At 33.1% G+C, this 24,634-nt stretch overlaps 1 protein-coding gene across 1 annotated transcript; it reads left to right on the top strand.

The window, feature by feature from the left end:
- The first annotated feature begins 2,241 nt into the window (after positions 1-2,241).
- On the top strand, positions 2,242-21,869 carry LOC114329058 (glyceraldehyde-3-phosphate dehydrogenase 2). Its single transcript, XM_028278070.2, has 5 exons — positions 2,242-2,406; positions 7,690-7,942; positions 8,018-8,203; positions 15,975-16,215; positions 21,337-21,869. Exons 2-5 carry the CDS (start codon positions 7,703-7,705, stop codon positions 21,669-21,671), a joined length of 1,002 nt encoding a protein of 333 aa, XP_028133871.1. The 5' UTR covers positions 2,242-2,406; positions 7,690-7,702; the 3' UTR covers positions 21,672-21,869.
- The last annotated feature ends 2,765 nt before the right edge of the window (positions 21,870-24,634 follow it).

Genomic DNA, 24,634 nt, shown 5'->3' with positions numbered 1-24,634 from the left:
TAATGGATAAGTGTTATAATATTTCTGTGTTAAAAAATTGTATCTTCAAGACACAAAAATGAGTTTAAAGTGGTCAATAAAGCCAATGCGCTTTTCTTCATAGACTGCAAATATCCCAAATTGCATAAAAGTAAAAACTGCTGTACTGAAGTGTAAGTAATTCTACCATTGATAAAGATGGAACTTGTGATTCTGATGCTAGAGAGTAGCAGAAGTGTCTTGAATAATAGCCAAATTGTTATGTTGAAGATTTTTGCTAGTTGGAGTAGTGTCACATTTCAGAATATCCCAAATGTTTATATTTGTTTCACAGGAGCGTCATTTGAAATTTTGATAGGGGGGGGCAAGCATTATATATACAATACATTTATATGCAAACATAATACAAAATTGATCTATTTTTTGTAAATTTCAGTAATTTTTAGGGTTAGGGGGGGCAAATGCCCCCCTGCCCCCTATCAAATAACGCCCTTGTTGTTTCAGCTGCAGATTGGTACTCACCTAATGCCTCACCTATTTCGTTCTGTTCTTCGGCTGTTTTATCAGCTTTTTTCTCTAGTTAAACGTTTTGAACATTAAGGCCGCGTCTCACCATCAAATAATTTGATCAAACAGTTTGAGCAAACTTGACGTACTTGAAGAAGTACGTCAAAGTGACGTTACAATTGCAGTTTTTTTGAAATTCTAAAAATCTGTGCTCTCACTATCAGTCTAGTTTGATCAAATTTTTTGTATTGAGTTGTCTAACTTGTTTGTACTTTATTTAAAATTAAAATTTTTCATTATTATCCACAATGAACACTCAGGATGTGACGTCACTAACTGTCACTTTCAGTTTGCTCAAACCAGTTTGATCAAATTATTTGATCGTGGGACGCGGCCTTCAGGGCTTTCATCATTTGGTATGTCCTCAATAATATAAGTTGTTTTGTCAATAATATTTTCCTCATCATCCAGATCTTTCACATCTTGTTTTGATGTCAAATTGTTTATTTCTTCTTCTAAAAGACTGTATTTTATGCAGATGTTTTTGTAAAAGTGAGAGAGGGATAAATCTTCATTGTCACTGTTCCATTCTAGACTTGTTTTGAAAAGAGCTAGTTTTTCGTTATAAATGTTTTTCTATTGGTAGAGGAGCCCAAGCGGGGATTTTTGCAGTTACTCGAGCGCGTCAGATTATCACATGAGGAGAAACCTTGTATCCCGTAAATGTACTTCTACCATATATTGGCTCTTAATACAGGGAAGTTCGTTAAGGGGGGTCCGAAAAAATCTATCCTTAGAAAAACTTGAAATTGTCAAATTAAGATAAGGTAAGTTAAGTACATGCAAAACAGTGCATATTTCAAAAATCTGACGATTTAAGCGGGGCGTGAAGAAATGAGCGAGTCAGAAAATTCCACAAAAAAAGCGAATATTTCGCGAAATGAACGTCAGATCGAAAAACTAAAAAATACGTGTTTAATATTTTTGAAAAATCTATCGAATGACACCAAACATGACCCCCACGGAGGTGGGGTGGGCGGTTACTTTAAAATCTTAAATAGGAGCGCCCATTTTTATTGAACATTTGGATTCCTTACGTAAAAATAAGTAACTTTTATCCGAGACATTTTTTCGAATAATGTATAGATGGTGCTATAATCGGAAAAAACGTACGCCGATGTGTGTAGTATGTATATAGTATACAGCAGTGGTGCTCAGACTTACACTGCAAGGGATCTACCACATAAACTGTAAGCGTCCAGCGATCGACTGCTAGTACAAAAAATTTGAAAATAAAAAACTTTTTTTCACATTTCTGTTTGATAAAGGTTGTAACTACAGAGAGTTGTAATTAAAGATGTTTTTCATCTTAATTTTCCTTGGATGAAGTGCATGGCACTTCATATCATCCACAAGTTAGCGCAGTCTCCACTTTTTCCATGTGTATTTTTTCCGTGAATCGCGATCGACTTCAAAAACTTTGGCGATCGACCGGTCGATCGCGATCGACCGTTTGAGCACCGCTGGTATACAGTATACAAAATGTATATACACATCGACGTTCGTTTCAATTTATGTTTTGACTTAATTTGATTGAAAATGAATCGTACCGCATGGGAAATGTTATAGCGGACGGACTATACCTAAGTTGTGGTTGTTATCAAATTAACTTATCCAATGTTTTTCTCATTGTTAATAAATAATGCTTATTACATAATATAAAAGAAATATTCCTCACTCTTCCCCAACGAACACTGGCTTCTACGGTCTAAAACAAAAATGTCGTAGTCTTGGCAACATCCAAGAAGAACTTGATCACGTGACATACATTTTATATTTTTATGTCAGAATTTGTCCTTCAACTGACACTTTTTTAGTATCTGCCTGTGAGGTACTTTTAACCGGTAGTGTACAAAAAACGTAAGTACAGCATTTAATATAGTTTTAAAAATTGCATTATCTTTAAATTGTAACTAATTTATAGAGGTACTTTTTAACATTGTCAATTTATAGAAAAATCTGTCTGCGCCGAAGTATTTTTAGGCATCATGGAGACCTTTATGTAATACATTTGATCATGTGTACGTCACTTTTTATAGAATACAAATACCACGATTTTAAACGATTTACGAGTAAATATAATAATTTTACAAATTCCTTATGGCAATTTTTTACAGAAATGCCGGTCGCTGTGACCTTGTATGACCTTCATATGGAAGAGCACACCCTGTCATTAAGTTTTAGTTCCACATTTAATTAACATTACCAATGTTTGTCCTTTACTTCAAACCATTATTACATTCCTTATAATAGTGAATTGTTCTGGTCTATACATACATACTAAGGATTTCCACAGTTTTCACTGTATTCCTTCACTCTAATGTTCTTTCTGTTTTGCCAGTCCCCTTCCTGCAGATTTCTTTTTTCCATTGTTTCGTATTTCGTCCACTTCATCCCTGAAGGATCTTCGGGGTTTGCCTCTCTTTCTTCTTCCTATCAAGCTTCATTCTGTTATGTATTCTGTTTATTTATCGTTTTTTGTGTGCTCTTCTGACATGCCCCTACAAGGTTAATCTCTTCTGTTGTATGTAGTCTATTATATCAGAGTTAACACCCATTCTTTTCTTAATCTCCATGTTATTCTTTATTCTATCTCTTGTTAGTCTGCAGCTTCTCCTAAGGAATTCCATCCCTGTTGCTTTTATTTTGTTTCTGGTCTATTGAGTAATCAATTGCCATGTCACCTTTTCTTTCCAGACAAAAAGTTGCCTCTAATAAGGTGGACTGAGTTAATTCCCATTCTTTTCTTAATCTCCATGTTATTTATTCTATCTCTTCTTGTTACTCAGCTAGCTTCTCCTTAGTAATTCCATCTCTGTTGCTCTTATTTTGCTTCTGGTCTATCAAGTAATCAATTACCCTGCCACCTATTCTTTCCAGACAAAAAGTTGCCTCTAATAAGGTGGACTAATATTTCTGTGGTGCTAAGGCAAAACCCAATATGTCAAAAAACGCGATTTTGCAGCAGACGAGTTTAAAAGTTCGCAGTGTTGTTGTAATAGTGGACATATCGGAAACTAATTTTATCATCTACCGGTTACATGGATGCGTTTAGCCATGTAGGGTTTTGTCATCATATTCTTCATCACTCAATGTACATATTGGCATTAAAAACGAAAAATCGATAATTTTTGACATATGGGGTTTTGGCTTAGTACCACAGATTTAGAATATAGACAGAAGAAAATGAAGAAATGGCATTCAACTTTAACATAGATAGTAGTGATAATTAGCAATGTAAAAACAGTACCAATAGATAATGATGTTATGTGCTGAAAGGAGGAAGAAATGAAAATATCAAAAGAAACAGTGAAATTAGAGATATAATAAATTTCTATCTGGGAAAGTACAATGAACACTCCTATGAACAAGTGATGTGATAAGGATGCTAAAGAAATCCATATGAAATTATTAGAAGACATAATTAGGAAGATAGTAATTGATGGAGTACCTGATTAATATGAAGGCAGGATTAACAACTTTTTATAGTAGTTTATACAGAATAAAATTATTATTAAATGAGAAGGAAACACTGTATATGTACACACTGTAAATACTATAAAATATTAGTAATGTCATGTAAATTTGTTGTAAAAGGAACATACTCTGCAGTGACCTTGCATGACCTTCCCTACCAATAATTGTTTTTATCCTGTATTGGATGATTTCCTGTCATTCAACACTAAAGTAGCTTTTAAAGATGAGTTTTACGGCTTATGGTAAAGTCACTAATAGAAGTTGTACTTATTTTAATCTTCTAAAGGTGCCTAGCTTCTTATGGTATTGATGACCACATTGACCCATCTTATTCCGTTATAAGTCCAAAAAGGACTTTTTATTTTTTTTTTATTTATGATGGCTGCAGAAACTGAAATCATTTGCCAAACTACAAATTAACGGACTTATTACATAAAATTTTTGAGAAAATATTTAAATTATAATGTATATTAGTTATATCCTCATCATGGCATCTACACTCCTAACAGAGTGAGTGCCTCTCTGGGCTCTTCTGATTCATTTGTTCAGCCACAAAATGCAGTGACTATCGCACCATCAGCCTAATGAGTCATGTATTGAAAACTTCTCAGAATAATTCATCAAAGAACATTAGAAAAATTGAGGAAAGAATCTCAAGTACTCAATTCGGTTTTCGCTGTGGCCTTGGAACACATGATGCACTATTCGCAACCCAAGTTTTAATTCAAAGATGCAAAGATGTAAATCATGACGTTTTCATGTGCGTGATTGATTTTGAAAAGGCCTTTGATAAAGTTCGCCATGAAAAAATGCTACATATTCTCAAAACTACCGGTCTGGACGGTAGGGACATTAGAATAATCACAAATTTGTATTGGGGCCAGGCTGCATGTGTTAGGGTTGGGAATCAGTGCTCTGAAGAAGTAAATCAAGCGTGGAGTTCGACAAGGCTGTATATTGTCACCAATGTTGTTTAATCTTTAGGCTGAAACAATCTTAAATGAAGTGTTGAAAAACGCAAAAGAGGGAATACTCATTAATGGTATGCTTATGATATCAGATACGCAGATGACACCTTGTTAGTGACAGGATCAATTGAACATCTTCAAGCGTTATTGAACCGAATGGTGGCATTCGGCGCGATATATGGACTCAAACTCAACGCAAGAAAAACAAAGTTTATGGTTATTAGTAAACAGGCAGCCGTAAATAATAATAAGTATAACGTAACAATCGGTCATGATTCAATTGCACGAGTAAGTAATCTTGTATATCTGGCTACTCATATTAATGAAAGCTGGAACCCTAGTACAGAAATAAAAAGGAGAATTGCCAAAGCAATAACAAGTTTTATGAAATTTAAGAAAATCCTGTGCAGTCATGATCGAAATTTGGAACTTCGCATAAGAATGGTTTGATTTTATATATTCCCAGTACTACTTTACGGGATTGAAGCATGGACCCTGACAGAATCACTTTTAATAAACCTAGAAGCATTTGAGATGTGGGTCTACCGCCGTATTCTGAAGATCAGTTGGGTAGAAAGAGTCACAAACGAAAGGGTTTTGCAATGTTTGAATAAAAGTTGCGAAGTAGTGAACACGGTTAAAAGGCTCAATTTGGAATACTTTGACAAATATGACATACTTCACCTTGTCATGCAAGGTAAAATAATGGAAAAAAGAAGTGTGGGCCGCCGTACAACTTCTTGGCTTAAAAACCTACACCAATGGCTTGGGAAAACTAACACTGAACTATTTCGTGCGGCTGTAAATAAGACAGTGATTGTTAATATGCTGGGCAACATGAGAGCCAACGATCAACAAGCGGTCTCGGCACCTTAAGAAGAAGAAGAAGATTCATTTGTTGAAGGGAATCAGTCCACATTAATATTTCGGTTTTACAATTGGTTGTGTGACTTGGCATCTTCTACAATTTTTCTCCATTTATTGTTCCTGTTTTTATATATGGTTACCCATTCTCTAACTATCATCTTTTTAAGGTCCTCAACTATGTGGTTCTCCCATCTGGTTTTGGTTCTTCTTCTTGGTCTCCTGATACTGGTCTCTGTTTAGTGATTTTCTTGATAACTGCCTCTGGATGTCTCCTTTCTATGCCGCATCCATCTGAGTCTCTGTGCCTTGATAAAAATCTGATGATGATGAAATGAAATTTGATAATTTCATTATTACCTAAGTTTAGTGAGCCTGCTATTCTCCGAATTATTTTTCTCTCTAGGATCCTCAAGTTTTCTTCATCTTTCTTTGTCAGACACATTACTTCAGCACCATATGCAATTACTAGTCCAATTGCTGCTCTGTAAATTTTCAGTTTAGTATTCTGAGTAAGCTTCGTATCTTTGAGGAAGTTATTGTATTTCCAGTAGGTTCTGTTTCCTGTCAGGATTCTTTCATTACCTTACACCTTGTCGTACTCTAGTTGCTATTTCTATATTTTTGGTGATTCTGTCATCCGTTATTATTGCTGCCGTCAATTCTTCCATTTTCACTTTCATAAGCTTTAAAGTTTCATTGGCATATCTAGCATGTCTTCTATTAAGTCGGTTCTAGTTGGGTTGCCAAATTCTTACTTGAAATCTATAAAGGAGGTGTAAGTCATTGGGTCTATTGAATAAAAAGAAGTATTTGCTTTTACTTACAAGTATTTAAGTATTTACTTAATACTAATTGAATAAAGTCATTTCTTTAATGCTTTATTCAATTGCTATTAAGTAAATACTTAAATATGAGGAAGTAAAAGCAAGTAGGTACTTCTTTTTATTCAATAGACCCAATATCGTGTCCGTAATACTTCTCAATTGATTATGTAATTACAGTGGAACCTCGCTAAGTCGGCCCCCGATAACCCGGAAGTCCGGCTAACCCGGACCCATTTTCATCGGACAAACATTTCAACAATAAAAATGTATGTATTATGTTAAAACATTTTATCTGCAGCCGCTTCTGGAATGTCTTAAAAATATCGAATTCCCTTCAATCATAATATAATATTTGAGAGATAATGGGTATCTGTGTAATTTGAACTATATGATAGTAAAAATGACTCATGCACACGGCGGCGGCAGAGCGACATTCATTATCGCAAACAACCTGTTATTCCTTTATTTATTTTCAACTGTGTTTTAAGAAATTGTTCTTTAAACAATGGTCTTTTAAACAATGAAAGAGTCACTGTTCTTAAATTACATAAGCAGACCAGACGAAATTATTGACACAACCAACCTGACTGAGTTTTTTTTACCTAGAGATTAATAATACTCTATATTGTCTATACTAAACTCTATACAACCATAGGTAACTGTGCATATATATTTCATATTATTTTGCTTATAAGGGACTTTATCTATAAGTATACCGTATTTTATTAATTTTTACCATGCTCTCCGGCTAACCCGGATTTTCGATAACCCGGATCGGCCGCGGTCCCGATTAATCCGAGTTATCGAGGTTCCACTGTATGTGTATTGCGTCTATTGTTGCCCTTCCATCTCTAAACCCCTGCTGGTAGTCCCTTATTTTAGTTTCAATGTATTTTGAGAGTGTTTGATTAATGATTTCAATTAGTTATGATATATCAGCAATATCTAAATATGACATGTCTTTTTATATGAAATAATGTACTCATATTGTGTGTTTTTTTTTTCAGATATTCTTGCAATATGGTGAAAATTGGAATTAACGGTTTTGGCCGTATTGGTCGTCTTGTACTCCGTGCAGCTCTTGAAAAAGGAGTTGAAGTAGTAGCTGTCAACGATCCCTTCCTTGATGTCGACTACATGGTATACTTGTTCAAATTTGACTCTACCCACGGTCGCTACAAGGGATGTGTCAACAGTGATGGCAAAAACTTAGTTGTTGATGGCAAAGTCATTTCCGTACACCAAGAAAGAGACCCAGCTGTAAGTATCTTACAAAAAATGTGTAATATTGCAGTTGTGTTTAAAATGCGATAATTATATATTTTATTTTAATAGGCTATTCCATGGGGCAAAGCTGGTGCAGATTATGTAGTAGAATCTACCGGAGTGTTCACCACAATTGAAAAGGCCAAGAAACATCTTGACGGTGGTGCTAAGAAAGTCATCATCTCAGCTCCATCTGCTGATGCTCCAATGTATGTATGTGGTGTTAACTTGGATGCCTACAATCCAGCTGATCCCGTAAGTATTAAAAATGTTATACAGTAGAGTCTCGGTTATCCGTCCTTCGGTTATCCTCCGTTCCGTTTTATCTGACGCACCAGTTAAGCAAAAATTTTTTTTCAAATTTATGTAACTTTGAAAATATAGTAAACAATTTTTAAGATGAGATAAAATACGCCGAGCAACAAGAAGCCAGAGCTGTCGATATTATGATGTTACAAGATGGCGAGTATTGGCAGCAACAAAACGAGATACATCATCAAGGCAGATGAAAATCGCTAGTTTTTTTCGTCCATCCTAAATCATTATATCCAATGTCAGTCAAAATTAAACTGATTCTCTTCTTCTTGTGCCACTCCTATCGGAGACTGGAAATCATCAAGGCCTAAACTTGTGTTTCATTTAACGCTCCCTATTATCCGCCATTTTTGCTTATCCGCCCTTCCGTCGGCCCGTTTATGGCGGATAACCGAGACTCTACTGTAATAGAAATCTGCAACTAACAAGTTATGATTGAAAGTATCTTTTACCATCCGGTAGACTCGTCTCATACACGAGTGGACACACTGCAGCACCTAATGCAGCGCATATAAAAAAAGGTATTAGATGTTAAAAATATCAAAAATTTGTTAAGTAACAAAAGAAAAGCGTTGTTTTTAACACTTTATTGTTGGACTTAACATAATGTAACAACTCAGGCGCAAACTAAAAAAAGGGGTAGTCAGTCTTACAATGTAATCTGAACAAAGAAAATGCTTACTACAAAAAAAAACTCACAAACGTCTCAAAAGTAAAATACCTACATACAAAATAATTGAATTAGTCTTATAAACACACATTGCATTTAATTTTTTTCTTACTTTGATTTTTGCAAAAAAAATTATTGAACAACTCTCACTTCAACGCTATATCAAACTGATAAAACGCTTCAGAAAATGCAATAGCCGCAGGTAGTGTTTTAAAGATAGTCACTCGCACATATCTAAATAGATAGTGTGGTGTGTACAAAGGAATATTGGTAAAACTTATTAAAACTTTAAAATGTGGCAAGGAGTACCGCAGTGTGGCCACCGGAGTGTTAATCTCATTGAGAAAATAGCAAACAGTTAAATTAAATCATCCTTTTTGTGTTTTACCTTTTTTACCTCCTTTTACTACAGTTAAGTTGTATGTGTATACATAGTTTTATAAAGGTCTAGAGTAAATAGAATTCCAAAATTATAACTCCCTTATAAAAAGTACCTTTTGAAAAAGTATTGTAAGAAGTCATTTTTAGGTAAAAAACTGTTTTGTAGTTAGTTAAAAAAGTGTAATGACATTTAATAGGTATTTACTGAATATAAGTAGTTTCATGCACATAAATAGTATAATTTTTATGTGCATTGAAATATTAGCAAAAAAACTGATGTGCTGGACTATTTTTAATGAACAAAAATACAATCTCAGTTATTTCAATTAATTTTTAAGAACAACCTCCCAATCTGTAAAAACATAGGAATATCAATTATTGGTTGCATGGTCCTGTACAGGCCAAATAAAAAAAAACAAAAAACTACTTTTAATTTAAAATCTGTAACATTTATTAATTACAATACATAATTGAAAAAAAAAAATATTAGTTTATGCTGGATTAAAACACAATTGATTATTGGGACCGTGCAAGTTCGGTAAAGCAACCCCTATTTCTACGCTCTGCAACTTTATTCGCACTTTTAATTATATTAGCCAATTATATTAGTCCTGGTTACTGGATAATTGTCAAGGCCATAGCCCAAAAAATAATAAGAAGAAAAAATAAGATTCGGGTTATGCTATCAAAACGTAAACAATTGTATGTAGTAAATAAAATTAGTTAGTCTGTAGCTAGCTTCCTTCACCTTCTAGCAGCTACCTATAAGCGTTGCCACCAGTGCTACAATGTAGTATATATCTAAAATATGTGAACAAATATACGGCAATGGGTCCGCATGACCTGTCTTAGGGGCCAACATTTTGAGGCTTTGGGAACAATAATCTAACATTTTCGGACATATTTCTATAGGTCTGGATCCCGCGTATGAAAAAAAAGTTGATTAATAGCAAGCTGAAAATTTGTTAATAGCTTAAGGGCGTCTAGTCGGATAAACTTTGATATATGGGAACAGTGGAACAGGGGCAGTTTTAATTGTGGAACAGGTTAGAAATTTGGAACGGTCAGACCACGAAAACGGCACATGTATTTTGTCCGACAGAATAGACTTAAACTCTTCGAATAGAGATTAAACTCTCATGCAAAAATCAGACTGCTATTTATCACCTGTCATAATTCCTGTCATTTGACATATTCTACGTGTTCCACTCATTAAAACGCCCATTTGGTGATAAATAGCAGTCTGATTTTTGCATGAGAGTTTAATCTCTGTTCGGAGAGTTTAAGTCTGTTCTGTCGGACAAAATACATGTGCCGTTTTCGTGGTCTGACCGTTCCAAATTTTTAACCTGTTCTACAATTAGAACTGCCCCTGTTCCACTGTTCCCATATATCAAAGTTTATCCGACTAGACGCCCTTAAGCTATTAACAAATTTTCAGCTTGCTATTAATCAACTTTTTTTTCATACGCGGGATCCAGACCTATAGAAATATGTCCGAAAATGTTAGATTATTGTTCCCAAAGCCTCAAAATGTTGGCCCCTAAGACAGGTCATGCGGACCCATTGCCGTATATTTGTTCACATATTTTAGATATATACTACATTGTAGCACTGGTGGCAACGCTTATAGGTAGCTGCTAGAAGGTGAAGGAAGCTAGCTACAGAAAAGACCAGAAAAACAAAGAAGCGAATCGAGATACATGTGTGCAAGATGCGGAGTCGGCCATTGCGTAGTGTCATGTTTTGAGGAGTACCACACAAAAGAAGACTTTTAATGTTAATTTACATTACATTATTCTTTTTTAAGTTAGTTACATTTTTTCAAGTTGGTTTTGCACTCCGATGAGTACTTTTGAAAAGAAAACGTTTAATTTGGTTAAAAAAATCTCATTAAAAAACATGTTTTGGTCATTTATTTGTTTATTTATATGCGACGTGTATATAAGGCAATGGGACTCTAAGCATGAAAATATCTTTGGGATTGAGGGACCAGCATGCCAATTAAGGCCTTGCATAGAAAGGGTTAAAATCAGCGTTTTCGTACACCTGTTGTGTAAAGCACGGCTGGTCAATTTGCTGCTGATCGCCTGCGATTGCTGACACTTCCAGATAAGCAACGCGCTTGCTCAAAGTCTTGTAGCAGCAGTAAGGCCCAGATAGTTGGTCTCATCATTCCTTGCAGGGTTGGCCGTTTTCTCTACAAAAAGTACAGCTCAAGAAATTAGGTTGATGTAGTTTCCTCTTTGGGGTTTTGTTCATCCTATACATAAGCTGTTCGCCTGGAAGTGTCAGCATTCGCAGGCGATCCGCAGAAAATTGACCTGCTGTGCTTTACACAGCAGGTGTACGATAACGCTGATTTTAACGTACATACAATCGACAAATACCACACTTTTCAGGTCATATGTGGCATTTCTTTTATTGCACCAAAACATGCAGTAGCTCCTAAGCAATCCATTCCTCGGATAAACAAGAAACCCGCGCCTGTGGTTTATGGAAGTCAGGGAGCTGTTCAACTAATTCATTTTAAAAGGACAAAACCTCAAGGTTTATCAGAAATCAAGATAACAGTGACTCCATCTGTGCCTGACCTTCTGTGGCTCTAAGGGAAAAGCAGAGACATTCCCGGCCTCTTAGGACGGAATGGAGTCATGGAAGCTGTCACAAGAGACATAACATACCTACCTATGAACTAACATTTAGGTATTATTTGTACAGAAAACTAGGAGAAACTTATCAAATGACAGCATTCTAATAAAAAATAAAGTTTTGGAATGTAAAAAGTGGGTTTTGCCGAGACCGTTAAAAATTGGCAATTTTCAACTTGTACTTTAGACCGAACGGTTCGTCTGAAAAAAAAATTAAATAGTGATATTTGTAGATAATTTTAAGTACTTTAATTTCTGTTTTCAGACTATTTACTAAAAGTTAATAGTTTTCGAGATTTGAGCAAAAAAGCGGAAAAAAGCTGAAATTTTTCGCGATTTTTTCAATGTTCCGGCAAAAAATTTGGTCCGCAAACTTCATATTCGGATTCAGCAGCCCAAAATCCATATATAATGAAAGAAATCAGAACTACCTCAAAACTTTCCTAGTCAAAACACAATTTTATTGAATCAAATTTTCATTACAATCAATGTAATCTACAGTTAGAAAAATGAAAGAATACCCATGAACGATCACATCAATCACTTATTTTGTATTTGCTATCTTTTTCTATAACAAACGTTTGGTATTTATAAAAAAAGACAGCAAATACAAAATAAGTGATTGATGTGATTGTTCATGGGTATTCTTTCATTTTTCCGACTGTATGTAATCCCACACAAAATAGTATTTAACTTTGCCATAAGGAATCAGTTTCAGAACCTCTTCATCGTCTAACTTCTCTTGAAATAATTTGTAAATCAGTAAATTTTTTCTTGTCATAATATGGACAGGACTAGTTGTGGTGTGGCCTCAAACACTATGCTCTTTGTGACCTTTACGTCTGTACTAATCACTTTACTGCCAAAATCAGTTTTGGTTGTGCGATACTTTCATCTGCCTCTTGGATAAGTTAGAATTTAGAAAATTCTCAAGTATCAAGGGGACAAAGGGGATATCTACAATTAACTACATAATGATATAAAGATCAGAATTTGATATAAATCAGAGGCCAAGTAAGCCAACTATCAAATTGAATGCCACAAAGCGCCATTTGATAAACATGTGCAGGTTAACATAATTTCTAATTCTGGACCTCGGAGGTAAACTACACTATTTGCAGCAAAGTTTATAGAGCACTTGTTAATAAAAATCTGATATATCCCATAATTGGTTGACAGACAATATGACCACATTTTAATGATAATATATAACTAATTTGTATAATCCAACTAATAAAATAAGTGGATTAAAGGAACTTACTTAAAACAACACCATTTAAGCCGTATGTCTATCCGAGGTCCGCCTGTCTCGTCTAAATACTCTGATCGACCCCTGAGCGTCAAATTGTGTCCTAGTCTAATATCCCACTTTATATTGGAAAAAGACAATGAAAAAAAAAATTAAAAATAAAAAATAAATAAATAAGTGAATAAATAATAAAAAAAAAAAGATTTAAAAAATCACAACGAAAGGAAATAATTCCAAATAGAAATAAAAATTGTTGAAAAATTAAATATAGGTATATAAAACAGTTCTTTGTAAAATTGGAGCAGGATTGTGATTGGATACCTACCTAAACAAACCAGTAGAAAGCAGGAATTCCGCATAAATAATACAAATAACTCCAAAAAGGTAAGGTGGCGAATGGCATTGACTCTGAAGCCAATAATGCTCAAACACACACAACAACACCATGTCGACATAGTGTAGTTTACTTCCGAGGTCCAGAATTATAAAAATTTTGAAAGCCATTTCTGGATTGCAAATCCGAACGTCAAAAACAAATGTAAAATGCAATTCCCATTACAATTATTGTAGTTTAATCCCTTATATTGTATAAATACAATATAAACACACCAGCAAAATTAGCCGAACACCTTAAAAATGGGATATGTTTGATGTCTCGAATTTCCTAAACCAGTGGTTCGATTTGAATGATTCTTTTAGTATGTTATAGCCTTATTATTTAAGAATAGCGTTGTAATAATATTGTTGCTAGATAGGTAAATATCATTTTATACCGGGTGTACCAATCATACTGTGTTTTTTTCTTAAAGTTTGTAACACTCTGTGGAATATTCTAGCATATGTAAAATATAAAAATTATTACTCTATTGTAGAATTAGGCTTTCTTAACATTTTCCTTTTTGACTCATTTACTTATGTGAGATAATAAAAAAGTTATGTGCGTTAACAGCTATCCATGTTTTTCATCAATAAATCCTCATAGTAGGGGAGGAAAGTATACTAAATTTGCAGTTACTCGAGCGTTATGGGGACCTATTGGATTGTGAAGAGTATGTACTAAAATCAGAAAAAGGTTACAACAAGTTTTCCATAAAGTGGGGGACTTTTCATTTTTTAATTTAATTTTCCATTTGAAACAATCATTTTTCTCCGATTATAGCGCTATCTATCTAATCCATAATTCGAAAAAATGTGTCGAAAAAAAGTTGCTTATTTTTACGTAAAGAATCCAAATCTGCAATAAAAATTGGGGGCTCCTATTTAAGATTTTAAATTAAATCCCCCACCCAACCTCCGTGGGGGCTCGTGACACCCCACGGAGAGGGGTGGGGGGTAAATTAAAAATTTTAAATACAAACCCTGCGATATTTTGCGAAATGAACATCAGATCATAAAACTGCAAAATACACCTATTCAATATTTTTCAAAAATCTACCGAATGGCACCAAACACGACCCCCCACGGAGGTGGGGTGGGGGGTTACGTTAAAATCTTAAATAGGAGTCCCCAATTTTTATTGCAGATTTGGATCCTTGACGTAAAAATAAGCAACTTTTATTCGCAACATTTTTTCCAATTATGAATAGCTGGCGCTGTAATCGTAAAAAGCGATTGGTGGAAATGGAAAATTAAATAAAAAAATGGAGAGTCCCACACTTTATGGAAAACTTACCTTAACTTTTTTTGGTTTTAGCACAGACTCTTCACAATACAATAGGTCCCATAACGCTCGAGTAACTGCAAATTTAGAATACTTTCCTCCCCTACTATGAGGATTTATTGATAAAAAACATGACTAGATGTTAAAGCACATAACTTTTTTATTTTCCAACTTAAGCAAATGAATCAAAAATGAAAATGTTAAGAAAGCCTAAGTCTACAATCTAGTTTTAATTTTAATATTTTATATATGCTAGAATAATCCACAGGATGCTCCGAACTTTAAGAAAAAAACACAGTGTGATTGTTACACCCGGTATAAAATGACATTTACCTGTCTAGCAATAATATTATTACAACGATATTCTTAACGACGTTCTACACCTTCGGCAAAGAATTAAGGATTTGCATGAAATTTTAGTATGTTATAGTTTACTTCAAAAAACTAAGATCTGATTTTTTAAAAATTGTTTTACCGTGCCGTTTAATTACTATTAAGGGTCAAAGTTAAGTTTTAACATGGGCTCTTATGGGAATTCTTAAAAAGTTAATAACTTTTGACCCAAATTTACGATTTTTAATTATTTGTGCTTAAATGAAAGGTTTTTTTTTTGTAAGGAATAACATATTAAAAAATGAGGATTGTTTACCGTACCATTTATTTTTAATTTATTTATTATAATTAATTCCGTAATTTATTCCGTAATTTCCGTAATTTATTATAATTTATTTTTATAAAGTATTCAATACTGAAACATATGATTTGAGTATTCTGCTGTAAATGCATTGTTACCAACTTTCGCTTGCATATAAGTTTCCCCCTCTTTCCTCTGAGAGGCATACCCCGGAACGAAGGTGTAGAACGTCGTTAAATAATAAGGCTATAAAATACTAAAAGAATCACTCAAATCGGACAACAGGTTTAGGAAATTCGAGACATCAAACATGTCCCATTTTTAAGGTGTTCGGCTAATTTTGCCGATGTGTGTATAAACATTAACGATTATGTTTGTATGTGAAAAGCAAGAGTTCTTGGAAATATTACACCAATTCTTTTTTCAATATTGCATGTTAAAAACGAAAATGTGCTTTCTTTTTCAGGTAATCTCTAACGCTTCTTGCACTACCAACTGCCTTGCTCCACTCGCCAAAGTCATCCACGACAACTTCGAAATCGTTGAAGGTTTGATGACCACCGTACATGCCACAACCGCCACACAAAAAACTGTCGACGGACCCTCTGGAAAATTGTGGCGTGACGGTCGTGGTGCCGGACAAAACATCATCCCAGCTTCCACTGGTGCCGCCAAGGCTGTTGGCAAGGTTATTCCAAGCCTTAATGGTAAGTTATCTTTTCCTATTTATCACTCATCCGGAAGAAAAGTGTCAATTCAAAAAACAACTTTTGAGGAAACAAAAATAGATGTTTTATATCTTAATTAACTGTCAGTTTTAAATAGTAATTGCTAAAACTTATAAATTACAAACGAAGAATATGAATAAGTGAATGTTTCTAATAGGGAACTTGCACATTTTTTTTATTACATAATAATGTTCAGTTTTGTATAAAAATATTTCCAAAATTTCACGCTTCAAAAACTCATAATCACTTAGAAGTACAAATTTAAAGTCTTCTGTATTTTAAAATAGTTCAAACGACCCGTGACGTCACATAGTTTAACTATATGGTTCCGTTAATGGTTATAATTAGGTATATTCTTCTGCTTCTTCTTTAGTTTATTGGCCTCCACCTACTTGGGTATTTGGCCAGCTCGTTGTCGCGGAATAAAGGAAAAAGAATGTGTGTGTACTTTGTACACACGTAAGAAGTTATACTTCTATTATAATATAATTTCAACGAAATAAATATACCTACTTAACAGTTACAATACAAAAAATTAACAATAATTACCAAAAATGAACCAAAACTTAACAATGCCAAATATTAAAAAAAAAAAGAAAAAAATATGAATCGTCCGGGATTTGAACCCGCAATCTCGCGATTTTTTGATCTCTGGTCCAATGCTCTACCAACAAGGCCATCAAGCCGCATGCTACTTACCTTTCAGATATACATAATTATACATCACGGTGACAAGTGAAATATAAAAATAGATGTTTTATTATTTTACGCCCAAGGAAGACAAATCCAAAGACACAAAATTATAATAAAAAAACCTTTTAAACCACCTTTTTCAAATTGCGCAAGTTGTATTATTAATATTAATGTTAATAAATGAAATATAAATATAATATAACTTCAAAAATATAATATGAAAACTGTTTAAAAAGGCAGTATAACTATTAACTAACCTTTGTTGTTTCTCTTCCCACAAATTTTAAAACGCAACAACCATGACATAACCAAACCGTCAACCGTCCAAACCACAGCTGCGCTAGAGCTTCCATATTGGATAATTTTTGACATGTCATTTGAACATCCAATCGGAACAAAGTTATAATGCGCATGCGCCGGGATCGTAGGTTTTAACATATAAAAATTCACCCTCATATCGCGCGTAAAGAAGTATTACCTCCAAAAAATAAAATAATTAAAAACAAAATTTGAAAAAATATTTATATTCTTTTCTACTGACGTTTTGAATGTCTAATTTAAAATTATATACAATTTTGTTTACTTTGTTGGTTCAGAATGTAAACATATAGCCCGATGACGTCACGACGCGTTTTGGGGTGGTTGGTATAAGTTGAATTTTTAGTCGTCTTTAGGGGCCAAACGAAAGACAAACAAAACTTTTTTATCTTTGATACATGTTTTAAATTATGTTCTGTTGTGATTTATAACATTTCTTTCGAATTTAAAAAACTATATCTGATTCAACAAAAAAGATAACATTTTGAATTACGTCACTTTTCTTTTAAAGTATTGGTCATTTTTCCGTCGAAACGCCGATAAATACCTAGGACACTTCTCGAAATACAACAGTTTTCGTGATAAATAACGATACATTCGCTTCTAACATCAGAGCATAACTGAAATGTGTCAATGTTCTGGAATAAAAATATTCATTTTACCGCCAAATGAATAATGACACTACCGATATCTTACAAAGTTAAAAGTAAACATCTATGTGACACTAAAAGTAGAGGATTTTTGAAATCAATTTAACACTTAAATTATTATGCATTTTTTGAGTTGTATCACTTTTCTTCCGGATGAGCGATATATTATATTTATTTTATTAACATCCTATTAATTGAAACAAACTAGAAATAACAAAAATCTCAGGTTTATAATCTAAAATATTTTTTTTCTCTTATCTTCTGATAGATATTTTTATAACTGACCCTGAATAATATAATTAGGTAATATTTGAACTTGTTTGTTTCTTTGATGTAATTAAGTCTGACATGGAAAATAAACCTATTTAGTTGTTCATGTTTCATAACTGTGAACTTTGTGCACACCATTCAGTGATACCTCACAGTTTATTGATAAGAGTAAATGTTTCGAAATTCACTTTTTCTATCGGTTCTTCACGCTTTAGTAAATAAAATATACATTAAAGAAATTTCAAAGGTTTATTTTGTCTTAGCTGGTGGTTTGCAATTGTATAATGCTCTGAGATTTAAACTCTTAATCATGTGCCATCTCTGTTACAAAGGTTGGCCATCATCATGACAATTCTGACCCTGAAGGTTACTTCTAGGAACAGTTGAACAATTCCTTAAGGTTCCTCAACCAAGACATTCTTCTCCTTTCGGTGCTGTTCCCTGCATATGTTTCCCTGTATTGTATAAACTGTTCGTAACAGTTGATTTTTATCTCCCAAGTGTAATATGTCCCAAATATTGTAATTTTCTGATTTTGTTATACAACTTCTTTTTGTTTATTCATTCTGTCCAGTATTACTTGGTTAGTTATTTTGTCCTTCCAAGAGATTTTCAACATCCTTTGATTTACCCACATCTCAAATGCCTCCAGCTTACTCATGCATTGCTTATTAAGCGTTTACTACTCTACAACATACATCAAGACTGAGAAAACAACATTTAAGCATAATTTCAATTGTAGGCTAAGGTTTCATCTACATAGTATTTGTTTCATGTTGTTAAATGCATGCAGGCTTTCCCTATTTTTATTTCTAGACCAGTAAGGATCTGTGAAAAAACGTCTATTTTTGGATGTGAGAGGTGGCATTCGGATTTTTACAGATAAAGTTAGGTGACACCTTCAGTAATAATAATTGACTTATGCTCCTTCTCAAATATGCCCGGAACATTAATAAAAAAATTAAAATATTTAAAAATTTCGAAAAACGTCGATTTTTTTCTGCTTTCTTTGCTTATAACTTTAAAACGATTCGTTTTGGAACCAAGTCGTAGAGAAATAAAATAAAGATAATTAAATTTTGTATGATATACGACTGGTCAAAAATGTCTTAACATATTACCTTTTCTGCAATATAGCAATAAATACAAAATAAGGGGGCAAAATACGCCTGTTGTTATTCAATGTTTTTAACCACTTTGGTGGCACTTAGAACCTTAGTAATTCGCTTAGGAAATTATTTGTAACATACTTAAACCGTGTACCAAATTTCATTAAAATCGACCTAATAGATTTTGCATAATAAATTTGCAATCTAAATGTTTTTAAAAAAGTTCAAATTTTTTAAAATCTTTCTGAACAAAAAGTAGACCATTTAAAAGTTGTCTAATTTTTTGCATATAAAGAGGTGCTCTACCTATCTAATACACTTTACAGAATTAAAATCGGATTATTTAAGGGGCCTCAGCAATGTTTTAAACTTATAAACCATTTTTTGGCTTATAAACAAATAGCTTTGTTTAATAATAAAAAAATTAATTTTTAGCAATGCAAATAATTAAAACCAGTATAATTTGACTTATAACTTTCAAATGCTGTCAGCAGAATTGCTATTTTATTTTTTAATCAAAAGTTATTCGCGTTCAAAAATTGCAATTTTTCGAATTTTTGAAAGTTTCACTGCGTTTATCTCGAAAACTATGCATCCTACGAAAAAACTTGTAAGAACATTTTTTACTTAGAATTACCCAAGAAACACAAAAATATGTTTTATTTTGCGAAAAATCGATGTTATGTAATTCCTCAAGTTCTTTGTTTATAACAATCTTATCGACATCCGGATCAACTGTTACCCAAAAAAATCGTGTTCTACGGGTCAAAAAATACATAAAAATCTTGGGTAAGTCCATCTTAATAAAGGAGCCCGTAGCACGCCCTCCTGGCCACAGGACTAATTTGTTTATAAGCCAAAAAATTGTTTATAATTTTAAAACATTGCTGAGGCTGCTTAAACAATCTGATTTCAATTCTGTAAAGTGCATTAGATAGGTGGAGTGCTTCTTTATATGTAAAAAAATGAACAAATCTTTGTATGTTCTAGTTTTTGTTGTGCAAGATTTTAAAAAATTTAAATTTTTTAAAAAAAGTTTTGATTGCAAAATTATTATTCAAAATCTAGTAAGTCAATTTTAATGAAATTTGGTGTACGGTTTTAGCACATTACAAAAACTTTCTAAGCGAATTAGGAAGGTTCCAAGTGTAACCTAAGTGATGGAAAATCATTGAATAAGGGCAAGCTTGTTTTGCCCCCTTATTTTATATTATTGCTATTTTGCAGCAAGGGTGATAAATTAAGACATTTTTAACTAATCACATCTGATAGAAAATTTAATTAACTTTGTTTTATTCCTATACGACTTTGTTCCAAAATGAATCGTTTTAAAGTTATAAGCAAAAAAAGTAGAAAAAGACGAAATTTTTTGAAATTTTTAATTATTTTATTTTTTTTATTAATGTTCCGGGCATATTTGAGAAGGAGCATAAATCAATTATTATTAACAAAGTTATCACCTAACTTTATCCGCAAAAATCTGAATGCCACCTCTCACATCCACCTAAAAACAGATCCTTACTGGTCTATTCTTGGATATATTCATTTCACTCCATATAATTTGTGTTCATATTTGTTTAAACTCTAAATAATTGCAAATGATAAGAAAAACTAATAAGACTGTATTGAGAATACAAATAACCAGCGATAAACTGAAACTTTCCGTAATCACATAAAATTGATGCCCAAAGAAAACCAAAACATAAAGGAAAGTTAAATTGAGACTTACGAAGGAAATGAAAGAGAATTCATGCTAAAATAATATAGTTGTATAATAGAAAAGAAAGTTTATGTAAATTTGTAAGCTTTCAAAGCTTTTGAAATTAACTGTTCCCTCACAATATATTAATATATTTATCTATAATAACAAAAACATTTAAATATTAGGACAAATACAGCAAGACTAACTAGGAATATAACATTGTAAATGAGTTATTGTTTGTGTAATATTTACAGCCTTTTACATATATTTTTGTCCATATGTAGTATATTCATAAATATTCATTTTCGTATAAAAGCGTTGTTCGTTGTTCTCTGAACTAATAACTAAACAATTTCAGGCAAACTCACAGGTATGGCTTTCCGTGTACCTGTACCAAATGTATCCGTTGTTGACTTGACTGTTCGTTTGGGCAAACCCGCCAGCTACGACCAAATTAAGGCCAAGGTTAAGGAAGCCGCAGAAGGTCCTCTTAAGGGAATCTTGGGATACACCGACGAAGAAGTAGTCTCAAACGACTTCGTTGGAGACACCCACTCCTCTGTCTTTGATGCTAAAGCTGGTATCCAACTTAACGACAAATTCGTCAAACTTATCTCATGGTACGATAATGAGTACGGTTATTCCAACAGAGTAGTCGATCTTATCACCTACATCGACACCAAGAAAGCTTAAGGATGTCAGGCACTTCTTTAAGAGCGTTTTTCCGTACTGAGGCATTAGGCGCCTCGGAGAATGTTTCATGATCAGTGTTTAAAGCATCTTTATTGTAAGGGACTAGATAGTAGTCCTTTGTTCATGTCAAAATTATATTATCAAGTTTTATTTTTATTTAAAATTTAGGATTATGTATAATATACATGTTGAAACAAATTGTCATTTTCTGTCATCCAACATTTTTCCTATTCCTTGTATCCTTTTTCTTTTACTACATATATGGTTTTAAACGGTTTTTATTCAGATAAAGATAGGCTACATTTTAAATATGGTTGGTAACAATTACAATACTTTTAAAGAAAGACTTATTTTTCTAAAAACTTAAATTTTGCACTATTAGACAGTTTTAAAAGAAAAAATAACTTAAAATATTTCAAATTAGTATAAAAAAGAAAAACATCTTTTTGAAGTAAGAAAATGAAGAATGAATTGAGGGGGTTGGAAGTAAAAGGGTTTAAGTGCACTTATTTAAAATTTTACTCTAAGTACAGATTCGCATACTTAAACGGTATTAGAGCTTGGCAGTAAAACGATTTAAGCATATTTCGCCCTACAGTCACCATCTATCGCCATTACATTTAGTTAACTGAAAACAATTGCAGTTTGCTTTGGTAGTAAACAGGTTTAACCATGCGCTTGAACCGGTTTACCACAAAACTATTTTTAGTAATCTGTAAACAAAAGTAGTAATAAACAGGTTTAAGTGCGCTTAAACCATTTTACCACAAAACTATTTTTAGTATTCTGTAATATGTAAACACATTTAATACAGGATTAATTTCAAGTAAATAAATCGATACATCAAAGCTAAATCCAAAATTTCAATTTTTTTAAGTACGCTATTTACATAGAATGTATTGCACTCTATACTGGTAACACTGAGATATGTATATCCGGTTATCAGAGGTACATATCTCAGTGTTACCAGTATAGAGTGCAATACATTCTATGTAAATAGCGTACTTAAAAAAATTGAAATTTTCTACTTATCTCACTGTTGCTTTGAGGTATCGAAATATTAGATTTGTGACAAATTTTGAAGACTAATTAAGTATTATGCAACGTGTCAGTTGTAGTTACACTGTGGATAACAGCTGGGACAAAAATGATTAGTAATATGTAGTTAATATCTGCACTTAAACCGTTTTACCAGTAACATTTATCGACACCATGTACCGATTCAAGTACATTTTTTTAATAATGGAAAAAAGGAAGGATATAGTAAGAGTAGTAATATACCCTTATATTTTTATCATTTTATAGTACAATGTACACGTAGACATATTTTACTTTAATGACTCCTAGAATTTATAAGACTGAAACAACTTTGAAGCTGATTATCTCAGAACTATCAAAACTGCACTTAAACCCTTTTACGTCTGGCTCCCTCAATTGTTCCTTCGAACTACAAACCGCAAATTTGTCAAGAGCGAATGAATAATACCTTCCTAGATGAACCACATTATCAATGTCTGTGGAAAATATAAGCAGGGGAGTCCAAAGCAGGTGGAAAATGCTGGAGTGGAGATGAAACGAGGACGAAACAGTTTTTAGAGAGTAGACATCGAAACACAATGGACTTCAGATTAAGGCCATCGTTTTTTTATATAAAAACAATCTAAATTTGTTGAATATTAGGTCCAAATGAAGTAAATCGCGAAAGAGAAATGAATCCCTAGTAATTACCACAATAACAGTAGAAATGCTGCAATTACTAGGTTACAAAGGATTACGTATCGTCCATTCTATCTGTCTCACTGTTTGGAATTTGGGAAAATGGACCAACTGTTTGGTGTATCTACCAGTTACCTCTGATTAATGTTCTACCAAGTTTATATTCCAATACACAAAAAAAAGTCACTGCCAGATATAATAACTACAGTACATTTAACTAATAACACATGCCAGTAAAATCTTGTTGCATATATCAAAAACAGATTAAAAACTTACTTCATTATCAAATATCACAGGAACAAGCGAGGAAAAGATACACGCGTACCACAAAAAAGTTGATTAATAGCAAGCTGAAAATTTGTTAATAGCTTAACAATGTCTATTGAGAAATTCACACCGAGAATGCAGTACTAAGATAGGGCAATACATTTCTAATGGGGAATAAATGCACAGGGTTGTCGGTCTGCACCAGTTGTTGATTGCTCAGCGTTGCACAGGAACTGTGGCAACACTAAATGCGCATTCCTATCTTAACCGTACTTCAATCCCAGTGTGAATTTCACGTTAGTCGGACAAACTTGATGTATGGGAACAGGGGAAGTTTTAATAGGGAACTTGCAAAAATTTTTAAATTCGAAAAAAATGTTATAAATCACAACAGAACATAATTTAAAACATGTATCAAAGATAAAAAAGTTTTGTTTGTCTTTCGTTTGGCCCCTAAAGACGATTAAAAATTCAAATTCAAACAGGTGGTCCAAAACGCATCGTGACGTCACTTGGTTTTATATTTACATTTTTCCAATAAAGTAAACAGAATTTTAAATTAGACGTTATAAACGTCAGTAGAAAATACATTTATGTGACGTTACAAGTGTTTTTGATCGTTTGACCTATTCATAGAAAATTTTTACTTTTACAAAATGGTTTTATTTTCAATAGTAAACCTTCGTTCCTTTCCTTCAAAAACAGTATAAAACTACAATTTTAACAAACTGGTATATATTATTACAATGGCATACGATAAATGTCATTAGAATATAAATATTTTTGACTTATTCCACGACGATGAGCTTGCCAAATACCCAAGTAGGTGGAGGCCAATAAACTAAAGAATGAGAAGAAGAATATACCTAAATATAAGGTTGTGTCTAGTTATACGCTAACGTGTACGCAAATAAAAAAGTTAGAGTGTCAGTGATTTCTTATTTTTTATTTGTTTAGTGTTTGTTTTTAAATTAACTACG

The sequence above is a fragment of the Diabrotica virgifera genome, chromosome 7 (genome assembly GCF_917563875.1).
Source record: "Diabrotica virgifera virgifera chromosome 7, PGI_DIABVI_V3a".
Taxonomy (NCBI): Eukaryota; Metazoa; Arthropoda; class Insecta; order Coleoptera; family Chrysomelidae; genus Diabrotica; species Diabrotica virgifera.
Note: the sequence above shows the minus strand (reverse complement) of the source record. Positions and strands in the feature narration are given on the sequence as shown.